A 22,346-nucleotide genomic window follows, 5' to 3' on the forward strand; every position below is an offset into this window, starting at 1 on the left:
ATACATCCTACATTATGGTTTTGCATTCGTAATTTGGTTTTAATAGTGGGAGATGATTGATTGTCATAAACACATGACGTTCTAGACTGAGTGGTCATGTTTTTTTTGTCTCCTGAAACGTTTCCGTAATTTATCGTTTCGCATTCGGCTTTTTCCGTGTGTGTTGGACAGAGTCCCCGCCCAACTTTCTGCCTGCGTTGTTTGGGGACACTATGAAGATGGCGGCAGCACCGCTGTACTGTGTCTGCCAGCAGTCTTATGATGTTAGCCGGTTTATGATTGAATGCGACATTTGTAAGGACTGGTTTCATGGCAGGTAAGGAGCCGACATATTCCTTAATGACATGTACGAAAAGGACATAAGTGCGTCAAGTCGTATTGCGATGTCAGTCTGTGGTTCAATCAATTCGAGGTTCAATCAAGACAGCGCAGCGCGAGCACCCAGTGTGAGCGAACTGATCTCGGTGGAGGTCCAACTCGGTTACTCATTCCCTTAACGTTTACCCTAGCCAGTTTCTTGTATGCCTACTAACGACGATTCGGTAGTTGACATCGGAGTAATGAGATTGCTAGCTATTTCATAGTCTTTGGTTAGGAGTTGGACAGTTGGTTTGTCCGCCAATTGTACTTTATTAGCTGTAGATGAAGCTTTGTCAGAAACTTTCAATCAAGCATAACTACTGTTAGTTGCTCTGTTGTCAGTAACTAGTGCTTGTCGAGTTGGCTTGCCTGCCAGCTAGCCACCCTGAACCTTCACCAACTGTAGTTATGTTTTATCGTGCCAGGATTCATGGCGCGACGATGTCAGGTTATCCTGATTAACCTTTTTCAGAGAAGGTTGTCTTTCGGGGGTTTGGGGGGGGCAATAAACAATAGGCGAAATAATGAGTTTTGCTGTCTACTCTTTGCCAGTACAGGAAGTAGCCTGAATTCTAGTGACATTATTTTGCTGTTGGCCAATGTTCGTCTCATCAGTGAGAAATTTACCAAAACGGAGTGTAATGTTAAAGTCGAGGACGGAAATTTAAATGACCCAAATGAACAAATATGTGCACATGGCGAGAGCCATCTAGGGTTAGAAAGAAGAAACACATTTTAAAGGGAAATGCACGTGTTTGACGTCCCTCAAACATCATATATTTTCTAAATAGGAAAGTTGACATGCTCAAACTCATAGTTCCCAATGGGGCAAGGATAAGACATTGCAATAAATTATTTCAGCCAAACTGCTTGGTTCACACCAATATGAGGCCACTCATCATGCATATCAGAGGTGGTCCACAGTACACCCATATCACTGCGCATTCTGTGATGTTTAGCTTTACAGAAAACAACATAACATTTTGGGCTTATGCAACTATGAAATGTGGTGCCAGAAACTGAGCAAGGAATTCAAGGTGTCTGTCTGCTCCCTAAAAGGGATCAAGGCATGAATGCTGCACTACAACTAGAGTGTGTGTGTGTGTGTGTGTGTGTACGAACATGTGTTTACTGAAGGCTCTCTCAACAAAGGGATTGTAGTCAGGGGCTTGTCTGTTACGCCCTCTATTCCTCTGTGCCCCCAGGTCCGGATGGCTCCCCAGCATGGTAGATTATGTGGGCCCAGCCGCATCCCTTTTTGGTGGGGTTACCTTGCCTGAGCCTGTGTGTTGTCTCTATTGTTGGGAGCCCTCTTTTCCTCTGTAGTGTTGCCTGCCACCAATAGGATTATTCTGTCTAGCCGGTAGGCTGTGTTATTATCAGGCACTGAGCACACGCCAGTTGGGGAGCTGCAGGGGGGTGAGTGCTCAGGGGTGTGTTTTTGATATTCATGCAAGACATTAATCTTAAACTCTTACTGATTTGTACCATGCTGTACCCAAGCCTGGATCTTTCTTCAGAGTTTCTCTCTCCTGGAGCATGTTGCTTTCCTACTTCCTTCAGTCAGTGCCATCGAAGATACAGGTATTTAGATGGCTTCCTAGAATTCTGACTCTCAAAAGTGTGTGTGTGTGTGTCTGACTGACTGACGAAGACTGATATCACCGCCATTGGCCTTTAGGCAAGTTCAGTGTTCCATTTATCAATGTCCCACCAGGATGAAAACACCAGGGAGAGATGGATGGCCCATGTGATTAAACCCTTAAGTGTTTTAGTATGATTGGTCTGGTGGTTTACTCTATGTAGGCCACTATGTCATTATGATTGCTCTGGGATGAGTGATATTATTTTAATGGTGTGTGTGTGTGTGTCTGTCCACATGTGCGAGAGGCTGACGTATCATGTAGATGTATTGCTTTACCTCTAATCATCCAGTGTTGCGCAGCCCTTCAACTCCAGTAATTGGTTTTGTGAGTCCATGTTTTACACACTATTTGAATGGTTTGTCTGTGTTAATCAAGAGCATATCAATGGTTATTAAATAGGGAACATAAATCAATCTGAATTAGGCTTATTGTCCATTACATTTTATGAATGAAGCACTGGGAATAGATTGTCACTGGCTGTAGTCAATTTCAGTATGGGCTTGGATAATACACATTTTAAAAGACTTGATAGCCTTCATTCAGTGACAGTCTCATGAGAACTGTATTTTTTTCCTTCTCTTTAAATGCATTGTAGCCCACTTGGTGTGTGCCTTGGGTTGTTTATGAAAATAGGACATTGAAGAAGCATAACTTGTAAATGACGGGACACACCATCTATGAAATATTTTATACATCCTGCTCAGGTCACATGGTGAGGAATAACACCTGCCATCAATCACATTTAGGCTGTAGTTGGGTCCAGGATTTCTGACCAATGGGCACTGACATAACTCAGGGCCCAATAGGCTAATCATACAAGTGGTTTGTTGTGTGTAGCCTATGTTCTCGACTTGCATCCTGTCACAGGAAGTTGGCCCAGAGAGGCAGGCAGGACAGTGGCCTTGTCAGCATTGGTGTCCAGAGGCCAGGGGGGGCTGTTTCCTCTGGCGTGGGGGCGACACTTCCTACAATAATTATTCTTCATGGCCCTTAAGTAGTCTCTCTGCTGAGAAAGGCTGCAGCCTGGCACGGTTTGAACAAAGAGCGACACAAACCGGGGATGAGGGGGAAGACTTACTTTATCTTTCCTGTCCTTCTCTTCGCTGCGTTTCCTGCCTCCTGGCTATGTGTTGAGTGAAGTCTTTTGTGAGAGGTTGTTCTCCCAGACTCCTGTCCCGCGGCAATTCTTTGTTTCTGAATAACGTTAATTAATCAATATGTAACCTATAGGAGGATGCTAATCGTCTGGTAAAGTTGGTGACTGATGAACTCTGAGTTCATAGCCAGGTGCCCATCTTGACTCCCAGCTCAAATTCAAATAAAATCCATCAAATTGTATTTGTCACATGGGTTGAATACAAAGTGTAGACTTTACCGTGAAATGCAGAGTTAAAAACCTCTTAAGGATTGGACTCATTTCAATTTCCGCCTAAAGACCCAACTCTAACTGCATGTAGCTCAGGACCTTATGCAAGGATATGCATATTCTTGATATGATTTGTAAGGAAACATCTTGAAGTTTGTGGAGATGTGAAATTAATGTAGGAGAAACACATTAGATCTAGTAAAATATTTTTTTAAACATGCGTTTATTTTTGTTGCATCACTTTTGAAATGCAAAAGAAAGGCCATACATTGAGATGTCCACAACAGGGCAACAGTGTGTGCAAAGTTTCAGACTGATACATTCAAGAATGAGAGAGCTACATAATATTTAGTATGACGTCTCCCAGGTGTCGCTCACGAGTTTGCCCAAATGTACCCAAGTGGCCGACTTGGTCAATTTTCAAGTACGTAACTATAGAGAATTTTTATTACCATAGCATGTGTGTAAGTTTACACACCCATAAAAGGTACTAACCTTCACACCGCTAGATGGCCGTGTGGTTGTGGAGCCAGAGATGGCAGAGGGGTCAGACTGGAGGAACCAGTTCCTACGTTTGAATGAGTGGGGGATGGAGGACTTGAATGTTGTCTCTTTGGAGTTTGCTCCAAAGGTCATCTGACTCCCAGTTTTGAGGATTTAAAAAAATTCAAAACTCAAGTTCACTATTACTTTATTTAATCTTTATTTTAGCTTGGAGTGAGCCCTGCATCAATACATCACATACAATACCAGTCAAAAGTTTGGACACAGCTACATTCTAGAATAATAAAGACATCAACACTATGAAATAACATATTTGGAATCATATAGTAACCAATTTTTTTTTATACAAATCAAATATTTTTTATTTTACTAGGTAGGCTAGTTGAGAACAAGTTCTCATTTGCAACTGCAACCTGGCCAAGATAAAGCAATTCGACACAAAATAAACATACAATAATACAGTAGAAAAATCTATATTCAGCATGTGCAAATGAGGTAGGATAAGAGAGGTAAGGCAATAAATAGGCCATGGTGGCAAAGTAATTACAATATAGCAATTAAACACTGGAATGGTAGGATGTGCAGAAGATGAATGTGCAAGTTGAGATACTGGGGTGCAAAGGAGCTAAATAAATACAGTATGGGGATGAGGTAGATTGGATGGGCTATTTACAGATGAGCTATGTACAGGTCTAGCGATCTGTGAGCTGCTCTGATAGCTGGTGCTTAAAGCTAGTGAGGGAGGTAAGTCTCCACCTTCAGAGCCTTTGCAGTTCGTTCCAGTCATTGGTAGCAGAGAACTGGAAGAAGAGGTGACCAAAGGAAGAATTGGCTTTGGGGGTGACCAGTGAGATATACCTGTTGGAGCGCGTGCTACAGGTGTGTGTGCTGCTATGGTGACCAGTGAGCGGAGATAAGGCGGGGCTTTACCTAGCAGAGTCTTGTAGATGACCTGGAGCCAGTGGGTTTGGCGACGAGTATGAAGCGAGGGCCAGCCAACGAGCATACAGGTCACATTGGTGGGTAGTATATGGGGCTTTGGTGACAAAACGAATGGCATTGTGATAGACTGCATCCAATTTGTTGAGTAGAGTGTTGGAGGCTATTTTGTAAATGACATCGCCGAAGTCGAGGATCGGTAGTATAGTCAGTTTTACGAGCGTATGTTTGGCAGCATGAGTGAAGGATGCTTTGTTGCGAAATAGGAAGCCATTTCTAGATTTAACTTTGGATTGGAGATGTTTAATGTGAGAGTTTACAGTATAACCAGACACCTAGGTATTTGTAGTTGTCCACATTCTAAGTCAGAACCGTCCAGAGTAATGATGCTGGGCGGGCAGCGATCGGTTGAAGAGCATGCTATTAGTTTTTTTTGCATTTAAGAGCAGTTGGAGGCCATGGAAGGAGAGTTGTATGGCATTGAAGCTCATCTGGAGGTTAGTTAAGTGTCAAACGAAGGGCCAGAGGTATACAGAATGGTGTCTGCGTAGAGGTGGATCAAAGAATCACCAGCAGCGAGAGCGACATCATTGATATACAGAGAAGAGCGTCGGCCCGAGAATTTAACCCTGTGGCACCCCCAGAGGTCCGGACAACAGGCCCTCCGATTTGACACACTGAACTCTACCGGAGAAGTAGTTGGTGAACCAAGCGAGGCAATCATTTGAGAAACCAAGGCTGTTGAGTCTGCCAATAACAATGTTGTGCTTGACACAGTCAAAGCCTTAGCCAGGTCAATGAATACAGCTGCACAGTAATGTCTCTTATCGATGGCGGTTATGATATCGTTTAGGACCTTGAGCGTGGCTGAGGTGCACCCATGACCAGCTCTGAAACCAGATTGCATAGAAGATGTTACGAATCCCTTTGGCCCAGCAGTCTAGGGGGGATGGTAACGAGACCCGTAACATTACTCATGCAAATTAGTGAAAACGTAACAGTGAGAACAAAAAACCACAGACAACTAAATTACCATCAAACACTCATGGTTTATTTGGTAAACACATGGTAAAGGGGGGGCAGGAAAAGGGGCTGAGCTGGACCCAAGGAAATAAACAAATATCCCAAAAATACCCCTAAGTTAGACTAGCCTACTTCACTAACAGCTAACTAACCAAAAATACAGTGGGTGGTCCGCCCAGTTCTAACTAGTGTTCTTAGACAAAGTATTCCTACGGGTAGTGTATGCCCATGGGCGACTTGTCTTGGTACTCCCCTTTCCCACCATCAAACAAACACCATAACAAAAACAATACTCACAGGGTAACAGACAAAGTGACATGTAGTTGCAAAACACAAGAGATCTAGAGAGAGATTGCATGACAGAGAGATTGAGCTCTAGAGAAAACAACTGGCTGGGTTTTTAAACCAAGGGAAACGGGATGTGATTGGGTAATGGAGACAGGAGGAGGTGTGTCTTCTGATTGATGACTGATTGGGGAATGATGATTGCCACCTGTGAGGGGAGAAGGAGAGAAAAGAAATACACACACAGAATACACACACAGGATACCTGTATCCGTAACAGCGGAGAAGGTACGGTGAGATTCGAAATGGTCGGTAATCTGTTTGTTAACTTGGCTTTCGATGACCGTAGAAAGGCAGGGTAGGATAGATAAAGGTCTGTAGCAGTTTGGGTCTAGAGTGTCTCCCTCTTTAAAGAGGGGGATGACCGCGGTAGCTTTCCAATCTATGGGAATCTCAGATGATACGAAAGAGAGGTTGAACAGGCTAGTAATAGAGGTTGCAACAATTTCGGCAGATCATTTTAGAAAGAGAGGGTCCAGATTGTCTAGCCCAGCTGATTTGTAGGGGTCCAGATTTTGCAGCTCTTTCAGAACATCAGCTATCTGGATTTGGGTGAAGGAGAAGTGGGGGAGATTTGGGCGAGTTGCTATGGGGAGCAGGGCTGTTGACCGGGGTAGGGGTAGCCAGGTGGAAAGCATGGCCAGCCGTAGAAAAATGCTTATTGAAATTCTCAATTATTGTGGATTTATCGGTAGTGACAGTGTTTTCTAGCCTCAGTGCAGTTAGGCAGCTGGGAGGAGGTGCTCTTATTCTCCATGGACTTTACAGTGTCCCAGAACATTTTTGAGTTTGTACTACAGGATGTAAATTTCTGTTTGAAAAAGCTAGCCTTAGCTTTCCTAACTGCCTGTGTATGATGGTTCCTAACTTCCCTGAAAAGTTGCATATCACGGGGGCTATTTCGATGCTAATGTAGAACGCCACAGGATGTTTTTGTGCTGGTCAAGGGCAGACAGGTCTGGAGTGAACCAAGGGCTATATCTATTCCTGGTTCAACTTTTTTTTGAACGGAGCATACTTATTTAAGATGGTGAGGAAGGCACTTTTAAAGAATAACCAGGCATCCTCTACTGACAGGATGAGGTCAATGTCATTCCAGGATACCCCAGCCAGGTTGATTAGAAAGGCCTGTTCGCTGAAGTGTTTTAGGGAGCGTTTGACAGTGACAGGGGTGGTCCCATTACGGATGCAGGCAATGAGGCAGTGATCACTGAGATTTTGGTGAAAAACAGCAGAGGTGTATTTGGAGGGCGAGTTAGTTAGGATGATATCTGAGGGTGCCCGTGTTTACGGATTTGGGGTTGTACCTGGTAGGTTCATTGATAATTTGTGTGAGATTGAGGGCATCAAGCTTAGATAGTAGGATGGCCGGGGTGTTAAGCATGTCCCAGTTTAGGTCACCTAGCAGCACGAGCTCTGAAGATAGATGGGGGGCAATCAATTCACATATGGTGTCCAGGGCACAACTGGGGGCAGAGGGTGGTCTATAGCAAGCGGCAACTGTGAGAGACTTGTTTCTGGAAAGGTGAATTTTTAGGAGTAGAAGCTCATATTGTTTTGGTACAGACCTGGATAGTAAGATAGAACTCTGCAGGCTATCTCTGCAGTAGATTGCAACACCGCCCCCTTTGGCAGTTCTATCTTGGCGGAAAATGTTTTAGTTAGGGATGGAAATTTCAGGGTTTTTCTAAGCCAGGATTCAGACACGGCTAAGACATCCGGGTTGGCAGAGTGTGCTAAAGCAGATTCTTCAAAGTAGCCACCCTTTGCCTGGATGACAGCTTTGCACACTCTTGACATTCTCTCAACCAGCTTCACCTGGAATGGTTTTCTAAAAGTCTTGAAGGAGTTCCCACATGCTGAGCACTTGTTGGCTGCTCTTCCTTCACTTTGCAGTCCAACTCATCCCAAACCATCTCAATTGGGTTGAGGTCAGGTGATTGTGGAGGCCAGGTCATCTGATGCAGCACTCATCACCCTCCTTCTTGGTCAAATGGCCCTTACACAGCCTGGAGGTGTGTTGGGTCATTGTCCTGTTGAAAAGTGCAAACCAGATGGGATAGCATATCGCTGTGGTAGCCATGCTTGTTAACATCTCTGGGATATGTGGGACGCTAACGTCCCACTTGGCCAAAAGCCAGTAAAAATGCAGAGCGCCAAATTCAAATAAATTACTATAAAAATCCAACTTTCATGAAATCACACATGAAAGACACCAAATTAAAGCTACACTTGTTGTGAATCCAGCCAACATGTCTGATTTCAAAAAGGATTTACTGCGAAAGCACATCAAACGATTATGTTAGGTCAGTACATAGCCACAGAAAAACACAGCCATTTTTCCAGCCAAAGAGAGGAGTAACAAAAAGCAGAAATAGAGATAAAATGAATCACTAACCTTTGATCTTCATCAGATGACACTCATAGGACTTCATGTTACACAATACATGTATGTTTTGTTCGGTAAAGTTCATATTTATATCCAGAAATCTGAGTTTAGGCGGGACACTACTGTCTCACTTGGCCAAAAGCCAGAGAAAATGCAGAGCGCCATATTCAAATAAATTACTATAAAAATCTAACTTCAATTAAATCACACATGAAAAATACCAAATTAAAGCTACACTGGTTGTGAATCCAGCCAACATGTCAGAATTCAAATAGGCTTTTCGGCGAAAGCAAACGATGCTATTATCTGAGTTAGCACCATTATAAACAAAGAGAGATAAGCATATTTCAACCCTGCAGGCGTGACACAAAACGCAGAAATAAAGATATAATTCATGCCTTACCTTTGACGAGCTTCTGATTTTGGCACTCCAATATGTCCCATAAACATCACAAATGGTCCTTTTGTTTGATTTAATTCCGTCTATATATATCCAAAATATCCATTTATTTAGCGCGTTTGATCCAGAAAAACACCGGTTCCAACTCGTGAAACATATATCTCAAAAGTTACCTGTAAACTTTGCCAAAACATTTCAAACTACTTTTGTAATACAGCTTTAGGTATTTTTTAACGTAAATAATCTATAAAATTGAAGACGGGATGATCTGTGTTCAATACAGGATTAAAACAATCTGTAGCATGCTTTCTGGTGACGCGCCTCTATCTAACAGTACACAACAGTACACAACAGTACACAACAAGTGACCCGGATTCAAAATGGCCGTACTTCTTCATTACACAAAAGAAAAACCCTCAACTAATTTCTATAGACTGTTGACATCCAGTGGAAGCGGTAGGAACTGCAAGAAGGTCAATTAGAAATCTGTATTCCCAATGAAAATCCATTGAAAGAGTGACTGCAAAAAAAAAGAAATCTGAATGGTTTGTCCTTGGGGTTTCGCCTGCTAAATAAGTTCTGTTATACTCAGACATGATTCAAACAGTTTTAGAAACTTCAGAGTGTTTTCTATCCAAATCTACTAACAATATGCATATCTTATCTTCTGGGGATGAGTAGCTGGCAGTTGAATTTGGGTATGCTTTTCATCCAAATGTGAAAATGCTCCCCCCTATCCTAGAGAAGTTAAGTGTGCCTTGAATTCAAAATAAATCACATGATAGTGTCACCAGCAAAGCACCCCCACACCATCGTTCCTCCTCCATGCTTCACGGTGGGAACCACACATGCGGAGATCATCCGTTCACCTACTCTGCGTCTCACAAAGACACTGTTGGAACCAAAAATCTCAAATTTGGACTCATCAGACCAAAGGACAGATTTACACCGGTCTAATGTCCATTGCTCGTGTTTCTTGGCCCAAGCAAGTCTCTTCTTATTATTGGTGTCCTTTAGTAGTGGCTTCTTTGGAGCAATTTAACCACGAAGGCCTGATTCACACAGTCTCCTCTCAACAGTTGATTTTGAGATGTCTGTTACTTGCCCTCTGTGAAAGATTTATTTGGGCTGCAATTTCTGAGGCTGGTAAATCTAATGTACTTATCCTCTGCAGCAGAGGTAACTCTGGGTCTTCCTTTCCTGTGCCGGTCCTCATGAGACAGTTTCATCATAGCACTTGATGGCTTTTGCGACTACACTTGAAGAAACGATCAAAGTTCTTGAAATGTTCCGTATTGACTGACCTTCATGTCTTAAAGTACTGATGGACTGTCGTTTCTCTTTGCTTTTTTTGAGCTTTTCTTGACATGATATGTACTTGGTCTTTTACCACCCCTACCTTGTCACAACACAACTGATTGGCTCAAACGCATTAAGAAGGAAAGAAATTCCACAAGTTAACTTTTAACAGGGCACGCCTATTAATTGAAATGCATTCTAGGTGACTACTTCATGAAGCTGGTTGAGGGAATGCCAAGAGTGTGCAAAGCTGTCATCAAGGCAAAGGGTAGCAATTTTGAAGAATATATTTTGATTTAACACTTTTTTTTTTGGTTGGTTACTACATGATTCCATATGTTATTTCAAAGATTTGATGTCTTCACTATTATTCTACAATGTAGAAAATAGTACAAATAATGAAAAACCCTTGAATGAGTTGGTGTGTCCAGACTTTCAACAGGTATTATCTATAAACATTTTATAGTATATAGAGTATGAGGAACACAATCACTATAATATGTGGACCAATAGGCAATAAGACACTCAAAAGCCACATCATGTGATGTCACCATTGCCCTTGATTCTAAGCAATATTGTGCTGCTATTTTTATTGACTTGGCCAAAGCTTTTGATACGGTAGACATTCTTGTGGGCCGGCTAAGGAGTATTGGTGTCTGAGGGGTCTTTAGTCTGGTTTGCTAACTACCCCTATGAGTGCAGTGTATCAAGTCAGACAATCTGCTGTCTCAGCCACTGCCTGTCACCAAGGGAGTACCCCAAGGCTCAATCCTAGGCCCCACGCTCTTCTCAATTTACATCAACAACATAGCTCAGGCAGTAGGAAGCTCTCTCATCCATTTTATATGCAGATGATAGTCTTATACTCAGCTGGCCCCTCCCCGGATTTTGTGTTAAATGCTCTACAACAAAGCTTTCTTATTGTCCAACAAGCTTTCTCTACCCTTAACCTTGTTCTGAACACTTCCAAAACAAAGGTCATGTGGTTTGGTAAGAAGAATGCCCCTCTTCCCACAGGTGTTATTACTACCTCTGAGGGTTTAGAGCTTGAGGTAGTCACCTCGTACAAGTACTTGGGAGTATGGCTAGACGGTACACTGTCCTTCTCTCAGCACATATCAAAGCTTCAGGCTAAAGTTAAATCTAGACTTGGTTTCCTCTATCGTAATCGCTCCTCTTTCACCCCAGCTTCCAAACTAACCCTGATTCAGATGACCATCCTACCCATGCTAAATTACGGAGACATAATTTATAGATTGGCAGGTAAGGGTGCCCTCAAGTGGCTAGATGTTCTTTACCATTCGGCCATCAGATTTGCTACCCATGCACCTTATAGGACACATCACTGCACTCTACTCCTCTGTAAACTGGTCATCTCTGTATTCCCGTCGCAAGATCCACTGGTTGATGCTTATTTATAAAACCCTCTTTGGCCTCACTCCCCCCAATCTGAGATATCTACTGCAGCCCCTATCCTCCATATGCAACACCTGTTCTGCCAGTCACATTCTGTTAAAGTTCCCCAAAGCACACACATCTCTGGGTCGCTTGTCTCTTCAGTTCGCTGCAGCTAGCGACTGGAACGAGCTGCAACAATCACTCAAACTGGACAGTTTTATCTCAATCTCTTCATTCAAAGACGCAATCATGGACATTCTTACTGACAGTTGTGGCTACTTTGTGTGATGTATTGTTGTCTCTACCTTCTTGACCTTTGTGCTGTTGACTGTGCCCAATAATGTTTGTACCATGTTTTGTGCTGCTACCATGTTGTGATGTCATGTGTTCCTTCCTTGCTATGTTGTTGTCTTAGGTCTCTCTTTATGTAGTGTTGTCTCTCTTATTGTGATGTGTGTTTTGTCTTATTTATTTATTTTAATCCCAGGCCCCCGTCCCCGCAAGAGGCCTTTTGGTAGGCCGTCATTGTAAATAAGAATTTGTTCTTAACTGACTTGCCTAGTTAAATAAATACAAATGTCATAGCCAATAACTGCATTAGCATGAAAAGCAAAAACATGTTTGACTTAATTATATAAAATATATCTTTCTTGAGCGCTGGAATCAAAACTCATAATGTATTTGTTCTGTGTCACTCTCCCGGTCAATTTCTGCAATTTCGTCCAAGACTTTGATTTAGCCATGTTGTTCTTTTTCAGTTTTGAGAAGTTTGTATTAGGCAGTGAACCGCTGTGTAACGTAAACGTCCCAGCGTCCTGTCGATTTCAAAAAAAAAAAACTGAAAAAGAATTAAAATTATTTATTTATTCCTCCAAATTGGGAATGAACCGTGTTACGCAGAGCTCCAGCATAATAGCCGTTTGTCATACAAAGGGCGATCACATACTCATGAAAAGCCAAGCTCATTGGCTATCTAGCTAACTATCACCCGTCTCATTGGTGATGGTGCCGACAGATATGGTCGCCTCGCTTCGAGTCCTTGGGAAACTATGCAGTATTATAAATAAATTGTGTTATTTCTTACATTGTTAGCCCAGAAAATCTTAAGTCAGCTGGGAAGACAGCTGGGAAGAACTATTGGATATAAGAGCGATGTCAACTTACCAATATTACGACCAGGAATACAACGAAGCGGCCACCTGGTCAGACTTCGAAGGCGTGTACACACCCCACCGCTTCCGAGTATACTACTCGCTAATGTCCAGTCTCTAGACAACAAGGTGGATGAAATTAGGGAAAGGGTTGCCTTCCAGAAAGACATAAGAGAATGTAACATTCTCTGTTTCATGGAAACATGGCTTTCTCGGGATATGTTGTCAGAGTTGGTATAGCCACCGGGTTTCTTCATGCGTCGCACCAACAGAAATAAAAATCTCTCTGGGAAGAAGGGCGGGGGTGTATGCTTCATGATTAATGGCTCATGGTGTAACCATAACAACATACAGGAACTCAAGTCCTTCTGTTCACTCGACCTAGAATTCCTTACAATCAAATGCCAACCATATTATCTCCCAAGAGATTTCTCGTCAGACATCGTCACAGCTGTGTATATACCCCCTCAAGTAGATAACACGACAGCCCTCAAGGAACTTCACTGGACTCTATGTAAACTGGAAACCATATCCTGAGGCTGCATTTATTGTAGCTGGGGATTTTAACAAAACAAATTTGAGAACAAGGCTACCTAAATTCTATCAGCACATTGATTGCAGCAGTCGCGCGGGCAATACACTTGACCACTGCTACTCTAACTTCGGTGACGCATACAAGGCCCTCCCTTTGGCAAATCCGATCACAACTCCATCTTGCTCCTACCGTCCAATAGGCAGAAACTCAAACAGGATGTACCAGCGACGAGAACCATTCACCGCTGGTCTGACCAATCGGGATCCTCGCTTCAAGATTGTTTTGATCACGCGGACTGGGAAATGTTCCAGGCAGCCTCAGATAACAACATTGCTCTATACGCTGACTCGGTGAGTAAGTTCATAAGGAAGTGCTGTAGGAAATGTTGTACCCACTGTGACTAAAACCTACCCTAAACAAAAACCGTGGATGGATGGCGGCAAAACTGAAAGCGCGCCGCATTTAACCATGGAAAGAGTATTGGGAATATGGCCGAACATAAACCAGTGTAGTTATTCCCTCCGCAAGGCAATCAAATGTCGGTATAGGGACAAAGTGGAGTTGCAATTCAACGGCTCAGACATGAGACGTACACTATCGTTCAAAAGTTTGGGGTCACTTAGATATGTCCTTGTTTTTGAAAGAAAAGCCCCCAAAAATTGTCCATTTTAAAATAACATCAAATTGATCAGAAATACAGTGTAGACATTGTTAATGTTGTAAATGACTATTGTAGCTGGAAACGGCTGACTTAAAAACGATTTTTGTAATGGAATATCTACATAGGCTTACAGAGGCCCATTATCAGCAACCATCACTCCTGTGTTCCAATGGCACGTTGTGTTAGCTAACCCAAGTTTATAATTTTAAAAGGCTAATTGATCATTAGAAAACCCTTTTGCTATTAGGTAAGCACAGCTGAAAACTGTTGTGCTGATTTTAAAGAAGCAATAAAAGTGGCCTTTAGACTAGTTGAGTATCTGGAGCATCAGCATTTGTAAGTTCGATTACAAGGAGGACGCATGGCTCTCGACCTTCGCCTCTCCCGAGTCCGTACGGGAGTTGCAGCGATGAGACAAGACTGTAACTACTACCAATTTGGATGCCAGAAAATTGGAGAGAGAAAATCGGTGAAAATACAAAAAATTATAAATGATGGCTATTCCATGCGAGAAATTGCCAAGAAACTGAAGATCTCGTACAACGTTGTGTACTACTCCCTTCACAGAACAGCGCAAACTGGCTTTAACCAGAATAAAAAGAGTGGGAGGCCACGGTGCACAACTGAGCAAGAGGACAGGTACATTCGTGTCTAGTTTGAGAAACAGATGCCTCACAAGTCCTCAACTGGCAGCTTCATTAAATAGTAGTGGAGGACTTGAGGCGTCTGTTTCTCAAACTAATCAGCACAACAGTTTTCAGCTGTGCTAACATAATTGCAAAAGTGTTTTCTAATGATACAATTATTTTTTCTGAGGTCTTGGCTGATTTCTTTTGATTTTCCCATGATGTCAAGCAAAGAGGCACTGAGTTTGAAGGTAGGCCTTGAAATACATCCACAGGTACACTTCCAATTGACTCAAATGATGTCAATTAGCCTATCAGAAGCTTCTAAAGCCATGACATCATTTTCTGGAATTTCCCAAGCTGTTTAAAGGCACAGTCAACTTAGTGTATGTAAACTTCTGACCCACTGGAATTGTGATACAGTGAAATAATCTGTCTGTAAACAATTGTTGGAAAAATTACTTGTGTCATGCACAAAGTAGATGTCCAAACCGACTTGCCAAAACTATAGTTTGTTAACAAGAAATTTGTGGAGTGGTTGAAAAACAAGTTTTAATGACTTCAATCTAAGTGTATGTAAACTTCCGACTTCAACTGTACATTACATTAGTCATCTAACAGAGTGACACACAGAAGCAGCCACGGTCAGCGCCCTGCTCAAGGGCACGTCGACAGATCTCCCACAAGGTCAAAAACAGGGACCCGAACTAGCGATCCATCAACCACTGGCCCAAGCTCCCAAGAATTCTATATAATAATAATCATCATTTGAGCTGAAACGCACAAAGTCTTGAATCTTGCGTTGTTTTATATCAACTCATACGGAATCACGGAGTCGGTACATCAAATCTCTTCCCAACTATTTTGCAATCTGTATGGCACATCTGTCAACATCCTGGTCCTCAAATGAAGCTGGTATACTTTCATATTTATGCTATTTTTATTCCTCTGCCAGTTTTGATCCTTTATATTGGGCAGATAGACCAGTTCCCTACCTCCTCTCGCTGCCTCCTCCATTTTTGGGGTAATGCTGTAATCAATTGCATTTCACTGTTAGGGGACACCTGTATTATTATTATTATTATTATTATTATTATTTATTTTAATTTGATTTATTTTCAACGCATTTGACAAATTATTTTAATTGTTTTTGAAATCATTTAATTTTAACATCTTGTTGAACTGTCCACTAGCATTATCCACCAACATTCAGCTTTGTCTAGAATACCGTAAGGTGCAGAGGAATGGGGCTGCAGCTTCAGTCAGCCTGTGTAGGTGTGTGAGCAGAGGTGTTGTACAGTAAGACTCTGAATGCTGCCAGTGTGTCTGCTGTCACCATGGAGACATCTTTGTTGTGCCACCATAAGGCTCGGTGATGCACAGGGCATCCTTCTGCCTCTGACAGATTGCTTTATTTGTTTGGAATCGCTTCTCAAGGCAGAAGCCAGGGGGAAATATGCAGTGAAACATTTTTGACAGGCCAGCGAGGGCTGAAGTAGGGTGGCCATTGGTGCTTCATAAGTGAACCCACCCAGGTGTTTGCACATTCACAATGTTAACTTGATGACCCACACTAACCCTGCTCTCCAAGATTCTCTTGTGCACCATCTGACACAAACCCGTTTCTTCTAGCTGAATTTTGGAACCATTTCCTCATGGTTACTACTAATAAAGACAGACACAATGAACCTCTGGCTGCACATCTGACTAATGAACAACACCACTCAGACAAGACGGCAGGTCTCTTTAGAGTGGAGGCAATGAGGCGACGGATCGTCAATCTGTCAGTGGGCTCTTGTGCAGAAGAAGAGGATTTCACCCTCATTGGCTCCCTATCTATCTCTGGAGTGCTGCTTAGTTATGTATCTTGCTAGTGCTGCTTGAATCCCCCCTCTCTCTTGGCAGGTAGTCACCCATTATCTCCTTTTCATGCACCGACCATCACACTCTGGAGGGATTTAGGCATTTTAAGGCATGACTCATGCAGCCAGGGGTCAACAGTAATGCACTTGTTTCTGTTTTCTCTCTGGCTAAGATGGCCATACATGAGTGTTTCTTGAAATGTAATCTTTATCCTTGGTATTTTATCAGTATAATTGATCTTTTAATGGGATCATCCACCAGAACACCCCTGCTTCACATTCTATTCAAAATAATACTAATGCGCAGCCAGGACTGTTTTTGTGTCATCTCTAGTCTTTGTTTTTGCCGAAGATGATCTCTCCCTCCCACAACCACAATGGTGCAATACAACTGCAACAGTCTGGTGTGTGTAGTCTATGTAGGAAAACGCAACAGCAGCCATGCAAGGTGCAAATCCAACAGACTGTAAGTGGGAGTAAGAAGTATCTGTGTTATAAAGGATATTCAAAACCTTTTTTGTACCTGGTGCATCTCTCACGATGATGATGATGATGATGATGATGAATAGACTACTGCTCCTGGGAGCAGGCTAGACTCCCAGGAATGATCATCCATTGAGGGTTTAATGAATGGGAGAGACTGGGGGTAACCATGGCACCAGAAAAGAGCAGAGCTCACCTCTGGATCCCCATCACATTGCTCCCATCATGCTCCATGCTTTGTCTGCCTCTGTAAGCTCTCTGATTACTCCCTCTCACTGAGGTAGTGATCTAGCTGTGTGTTTGGCTTCCTGCTGCTAAAGAATCCCAGCCACAGGAGTGATCTGCATGTCCTCCCTGAGAAAGTTGCATAATTTCACTCCATATCCGAAGAGGAGATGAGAACAAAGGCAGAATGGTATAGCCTAGTAACAGAAGCACGTCACTAGCTCTGGTTGGTGGTGAGCCAGACAGGGTGTTGAGTACAGTATTGTCTGTGGTTGCGGTTTATTTATTTGCCCGTTACGGTGGGAAACCATATATCCTATTTTGATTTGTTCTGTTGCTCTTCTTGTAGGATATAGGTCTACTCTTTCTACTCTGTTGCTTAGCCAAACTGCCTTGTTGTCTTCTCCCCTTTCATAGTACAGTAAAATTGTTAGTGCATTTTCCTCTTATGCCCAGCCTAATACTTACCCATTGGGAGTAAGATCCCCACTTCATCCTTTGAACCAGCCTGAATGCCCTACACTAGGTCAGGAATTCCTTTTAGTGTGACATACATACCTACTGCTGGCCTGGTGACTCATGCGTTTCCTGAGAGAGTGGTGGTTTCATCATTAGCCTGCTCCGCAAACAATTTGAGCTGCGAATTGTTAATAGCTCTGTGTCTTTCACACTCCGCAATAGAGTGATTGGAAGTAGTGGAATGGAAAAATATAGGGCCCATTATTCTGATGCATGACTGCAGTCATAACGTAAGGAGAAGGGGTGTGGGTTGTAGTTGGTTCTGTAAAGTCTCTCTGAGCCAAACATTCTCAACAACACACACTGTCACTGTATGATTAGTTACCAGTGTTCGGGGGGCAAGATGTGGACTAGCTGAAATAAGATGACAAATCAGTGGTGGTGTCAAGACACTCACTCTCTTTTCATGGCATTGTTAAAATACACAAAATCAAATCCAAGTTTATTTGTCACGTGCGCCGAATACAACAGGTGTAGACCTTACAATGAAATACTTACTTACAGGCTCTAACCAATAGTGCAAAAAAGGTATTAGGTGAACAATGGGTAGGTAAAGAAATAAAACAACAGTAAAAAGACAGGCTATATACAGTAGCGAGGCTATAAAAGTAGAGAGGCTAAATACAGACAGCGGTTAGTCAGGCTGATTGAGGTAGTATGTACATGTAGATATGGTTAAAGTGACTATGCATATATGATGAACAGAGAGTAGCAGTAGCGTAAAAGAGGGGTTGGTGGGTGGTGGATGGGACACAATGCAGATAGCCCGGTTAGCCAATGTGCGGGAACACTGGTAACCTTTATTGATGTTACAGGTGAAGTGGGTTAAAAAAGCGTGGGTGAGGCCTAAATCCTATGGCCATCCCAGAGGCAGGCCGCTTTTCTGACATAATGGTTCTGATTTGTTTACGGCTTCCCTTGTATCCTGCAATCACGCTCAGATCAAAGCAGGTATCAGCGAGAGCTGCTCCCAGGCTCTCCTCTCGGCACTGCTCCCATGCTCTCCTCTCGGCACTGCTCCCAGGCTCTCCTCTCGGCACTGCTCCCATGCTCTCCTCTCGGCACTGCTCCCAGGCTCTCCTCTCGGCACTGCTCCCAGGCTCTCCTCCTGGCACTGCTCCCCGAGGTCTCCCTCGTCCTCAGGCACGTAACCAAGCTTCCTGCTCTCCCTCTCGGTCGGGTCAGAGGCTGGGAATTTACCCTCACATACAGCTCCCAACATGCTGCGAAAAACCCTAGGCTCTCCTCACTTGAACACACTCGCCGGGGCACGCTCCGCTATGTGCGCCATGCTCTTCACTCACCAGGTTAATTGGCACTTTAGCTTCAGTGGGTCCCAGGCTCTCCTATCAACATCATGGCACCTACATGCTTTCCATCATATGCTCACTCGAGCTCTCGCTCCGGCACTCTGCTTCTCCCAGCGCACGGATGCTGCTCCCAGGCCTCCTCTGGACCTCCACCCTCGCATCGGACTTACGCTCCCATGCTCTCCTCTCGGCAACTGCTCCCAGGCCTCTCCTTCAGGCACTGCTCCCAGGCTCTCCTCTCGGCACTGCTCCCAGGCTCTTCCTCTTCGGGCAAATACTATTAGCATCTCACCGGGCTCCAGGCTCTTCTCTCGCAAACTGGCTCATTTTCGTAAAACACTGCAAGATCGAAGGCTTACCCATTTATTTATAGAAAAGCAATCGTATTTAATTATGTTCTACATCCCACAAATTTTGTTAACAAGCATGATAGTTGTAGCTCGGCACGCTCTTCCCCTTATGTCAGTTGTTTACTGGTTCTTTCACTACTACCATCGGCACTGCTTCCCGAATTGCCTGCTTCCTCGCAGCTTGAGGCATGTGAGCAAATTGGCATTTCTCTTCACGAGTTTTAACAAAGAACCTGTACATGCACTTCTTTTCCATGTATCTGGTAAATTCCCCGTACCTCGCATCCTGCTCCCAGGTTCTCCTTCTCCGGCCTGCTCCAGGCTCCTCCTCTCGGGGCCTGCCGCCCAGGTCTCCTTCTGCACTGTCCAGCTCTCCTCTCGGCACTGCTCCCAGGCTCTCCTCTCGGCACTGCTCCCAGGCTCTCCTCTCGGCACTGCTCCCATGCCCTCCTCTCGGCACTGAGCAGAAGCTGTTTGTTTTCAGCCTGTCGGCCGGTCCTCTCCTCCCCCCTAACCTGCGCTCCACTCTCGGTGACTTCATGGATGCCCCCTACCACCATTGCCCCAGGCTAGGCCAAACACAGCCCGCAAACATCTGGAGCAACAACTCAGCCCGTGTCTGAGGTTAAACCACAACACCATGGGGGGGACCACTCAGTTATTCTCCAGGCATAGGAGGGTAACTCTCGTCTAAACTCAACGATTCACGATGGAGTTGAGCGGCGACTAGTGTGGACGTCACATAAAAGGAAGTTATCAAAAATGACTGATTTCAGCACCCAAAGAAAAGCCCGCAATTACACACATTGTCGCTATGACGTCAGAGCGCCAGTCCGCCCACGTTAGTCGCCGCTCAACAAATTTTCACAGTTTTATTCGGTTTTGTGACTTTTCAATGTCCATATATTCCTGCTATTTTAGCTTGACAGGGGGTCTGCCTGTGTTACCCTCAGCGTTGTGAATGAAAGTCTTCCGTTCATTTCATGCTTGCTGCATTGCATAGCGCTGCTCTGGAAGTGATGGGAATTCTCCAGCTGAGTGAGTGGCATAGATCTAGGTCTCACTGCACTGAGGGGGTTGAAGTTGTCTTAACTTCCCCTTGGCAACTGTTTCCATAGCTGAAACCAGTGGAACCCTCTGGAGATCATTTCTCTGCAGGCTTATGAGGCGCTGAGGCAAGTTGGTTTAACACTTAAAACAGCAAATTTCTTTTGAATAGTGCCTAAGGTAGCCTAGTCAAAATGACTTGTGGAATATGATGTCCTTATGTGACATTGGATTGGGATGACAGGATGTTCTGTATATGAAAGGAAGTGAGCTGAAACCTTTTTTTTTATAGCTTCTTTATGTGATTTGGAGAAAGCCTTGTTAAATCAAATCAAATTTTATTTGTCACATACACATGGTTAGCAGATGTTAATGCGAGTGTAGCGAAATGCTTGTGCTTCTAGTTCCGACAATGCAGTAATAGCCAACGAGTAATCTAACCTAACAATTTCACAACAACTACCTTATACACACAAGTGTAAAGAAATGAAGAATATGTACATAAAAATATATGAATGAGTGATGGTACAGAACGGCATAGGCAAGATGCAGTAGATGGTATCGAGTACAGTATATACATATGAGATGAGTAATGTAGGGTATGTAAACATTATATGAAGTGGCATTGTTTAAAGTGGCTAGTGATACATTTTTCATACATTTTTACATTATTAAAGTGGCTAGAGATTTGAGTCAGTATGTTGGCAGCAGCCACTCAATGTTAGTGATGGCTGTTTAACAGTCTGATGGCCTTGAGATAGAAGCTGTTTTTCAGTCTCTCGGCCCCTGCTTTGATGCACCTGTACTGACCTCGTCTTCTGGATGATAGCGGGGTGAACAGTCAGTGGCTCGGGTGGTTGTTGTACTTGATGATCTTTATGGCCTTCCTGTGGCATCAGGTGGTGTAGGTGTCCTGGAGGGCAGGTAGTTTGCCCCCGGTGATGCGTTGTGCAGACCTCACTACCCTCTGGAGAGCCTTACGGTTGTGGGCGGAGCAGTTGCCGTACCAGGCGGTGATACAGCCCGACAGGATGCTCTCGATTGTGCATCTGTAAAATTTTGTGAGTGCTTTTGGTGACAAGCCAAATTTCTTCAGCCTCCTGAGCTTGAAGAGGCGCTGCTGCGCCTTCACCACGCTGTCTGTGTGGGTGGACCAATTCAGTTTGTCCGTGATGTGTACGCCGGGGAACTTAACTTTCTATCCTCTCCACTACTGTCCCGTCGATGTGGATAGGGGGTGCTCCCTCTGTCCCTCTGTTTCCTGAAGTCCACGATCATCATCTTTGTTTTGTTGATGTTGAGTGTGAGGTTATTTTCCTGACACCACAGTCAGAGGGCCCTCACCTCCTCCCTGTAGGCCGTCTCGTTGTTGGTAATCAAGCCTACCACTGTAGTGTCGTCTGCAAACTTGATGATTGAGTTGGAGGCGTGCATGGCCACGCAGTCGTGGGTGAACAGGAAGTACAAGAGAGGGCTCAGAACGCACCCTTGTGGGGCCCCAGTGTTGAGGATCAGCGGGGTGGAGATGTTGTTACCTACCCTCACCACCTGGGGGCGGCCCGTCAGGAAGTCCAGTACCCAGTTGCACAGGGCGGGGTCGAGACCCAGGGTCTCAAGCTTGATGACGAGTTTGGAGGGTACTATGGTGTTAAATGCTGAGCTGTAGTCAATGAACAGCATTTTGACATAGGTATTCCTCTTGTCCAAATGGGTTAGGGCAGTGTGGTTGCGATTGAGTCGTCTGTGGACCTATCGGGGCAGTAGGTTTGATATTGGGGCGGTAGGTTAGATTTGGATTCCTGCATTCCTGAAGCTAAACACAGATCACAAGTTCAAAGAAGGCAACTTTGACACTTCCCATTCGTACCTGCCTACTACAGATGGCTGTTGATGTGTATCGTAGTTGGT

The 22,346-nt window shown here is 43.9% G+C and overlaps 1 protein-coding gene across 3 annotated transcripts in view; it reads left to right on the forward strand.

Moving 5' to 3' along the window:
• The first annotated feature begins 209 nt into the window (after positions 1-209).
• LOC111962630 (lysine-specific demethylase 7B-like) overlaps positions 210-22,346 on the forward strand; it is a 51,974-nt gene continuing 29,837 nt past the window's right edge. The window contains exon 1 of one of the 3 annotated variants that reach the window (XM_023985854.2): positions 210-316. In XM_023985854.2, the coding sequence (XP_023841622.1) occupies positions 213-316 (104 nt within the window). In that variant the 5' untranslated portion in view covers positions 210-212. Of the gene's footprint in view, positions 317-1,678; positions 1,945-22,346 lie in introns of those variants that run through there. The other 2 variants (XM_023985853.2, XM_023985855.2) reach the window with 2 other exon arrangements.

This window comes from Salvelinus sp. IW2-2015, linkage group LG4q.1:29 (assembly GCF_002910315.2).
Source record: "Salvelinus sp. IW2-2015 linkage group LG4q.1:29, ASM291031v2, whole genome shotgun sequence".
Lineage (NCBI taxonomy): Eukaryota > Metazoa > Chordata > Actinopteri > Salmoniformes > Salmonidae > Salvelinus > Salvelinus sp. IW2-2015.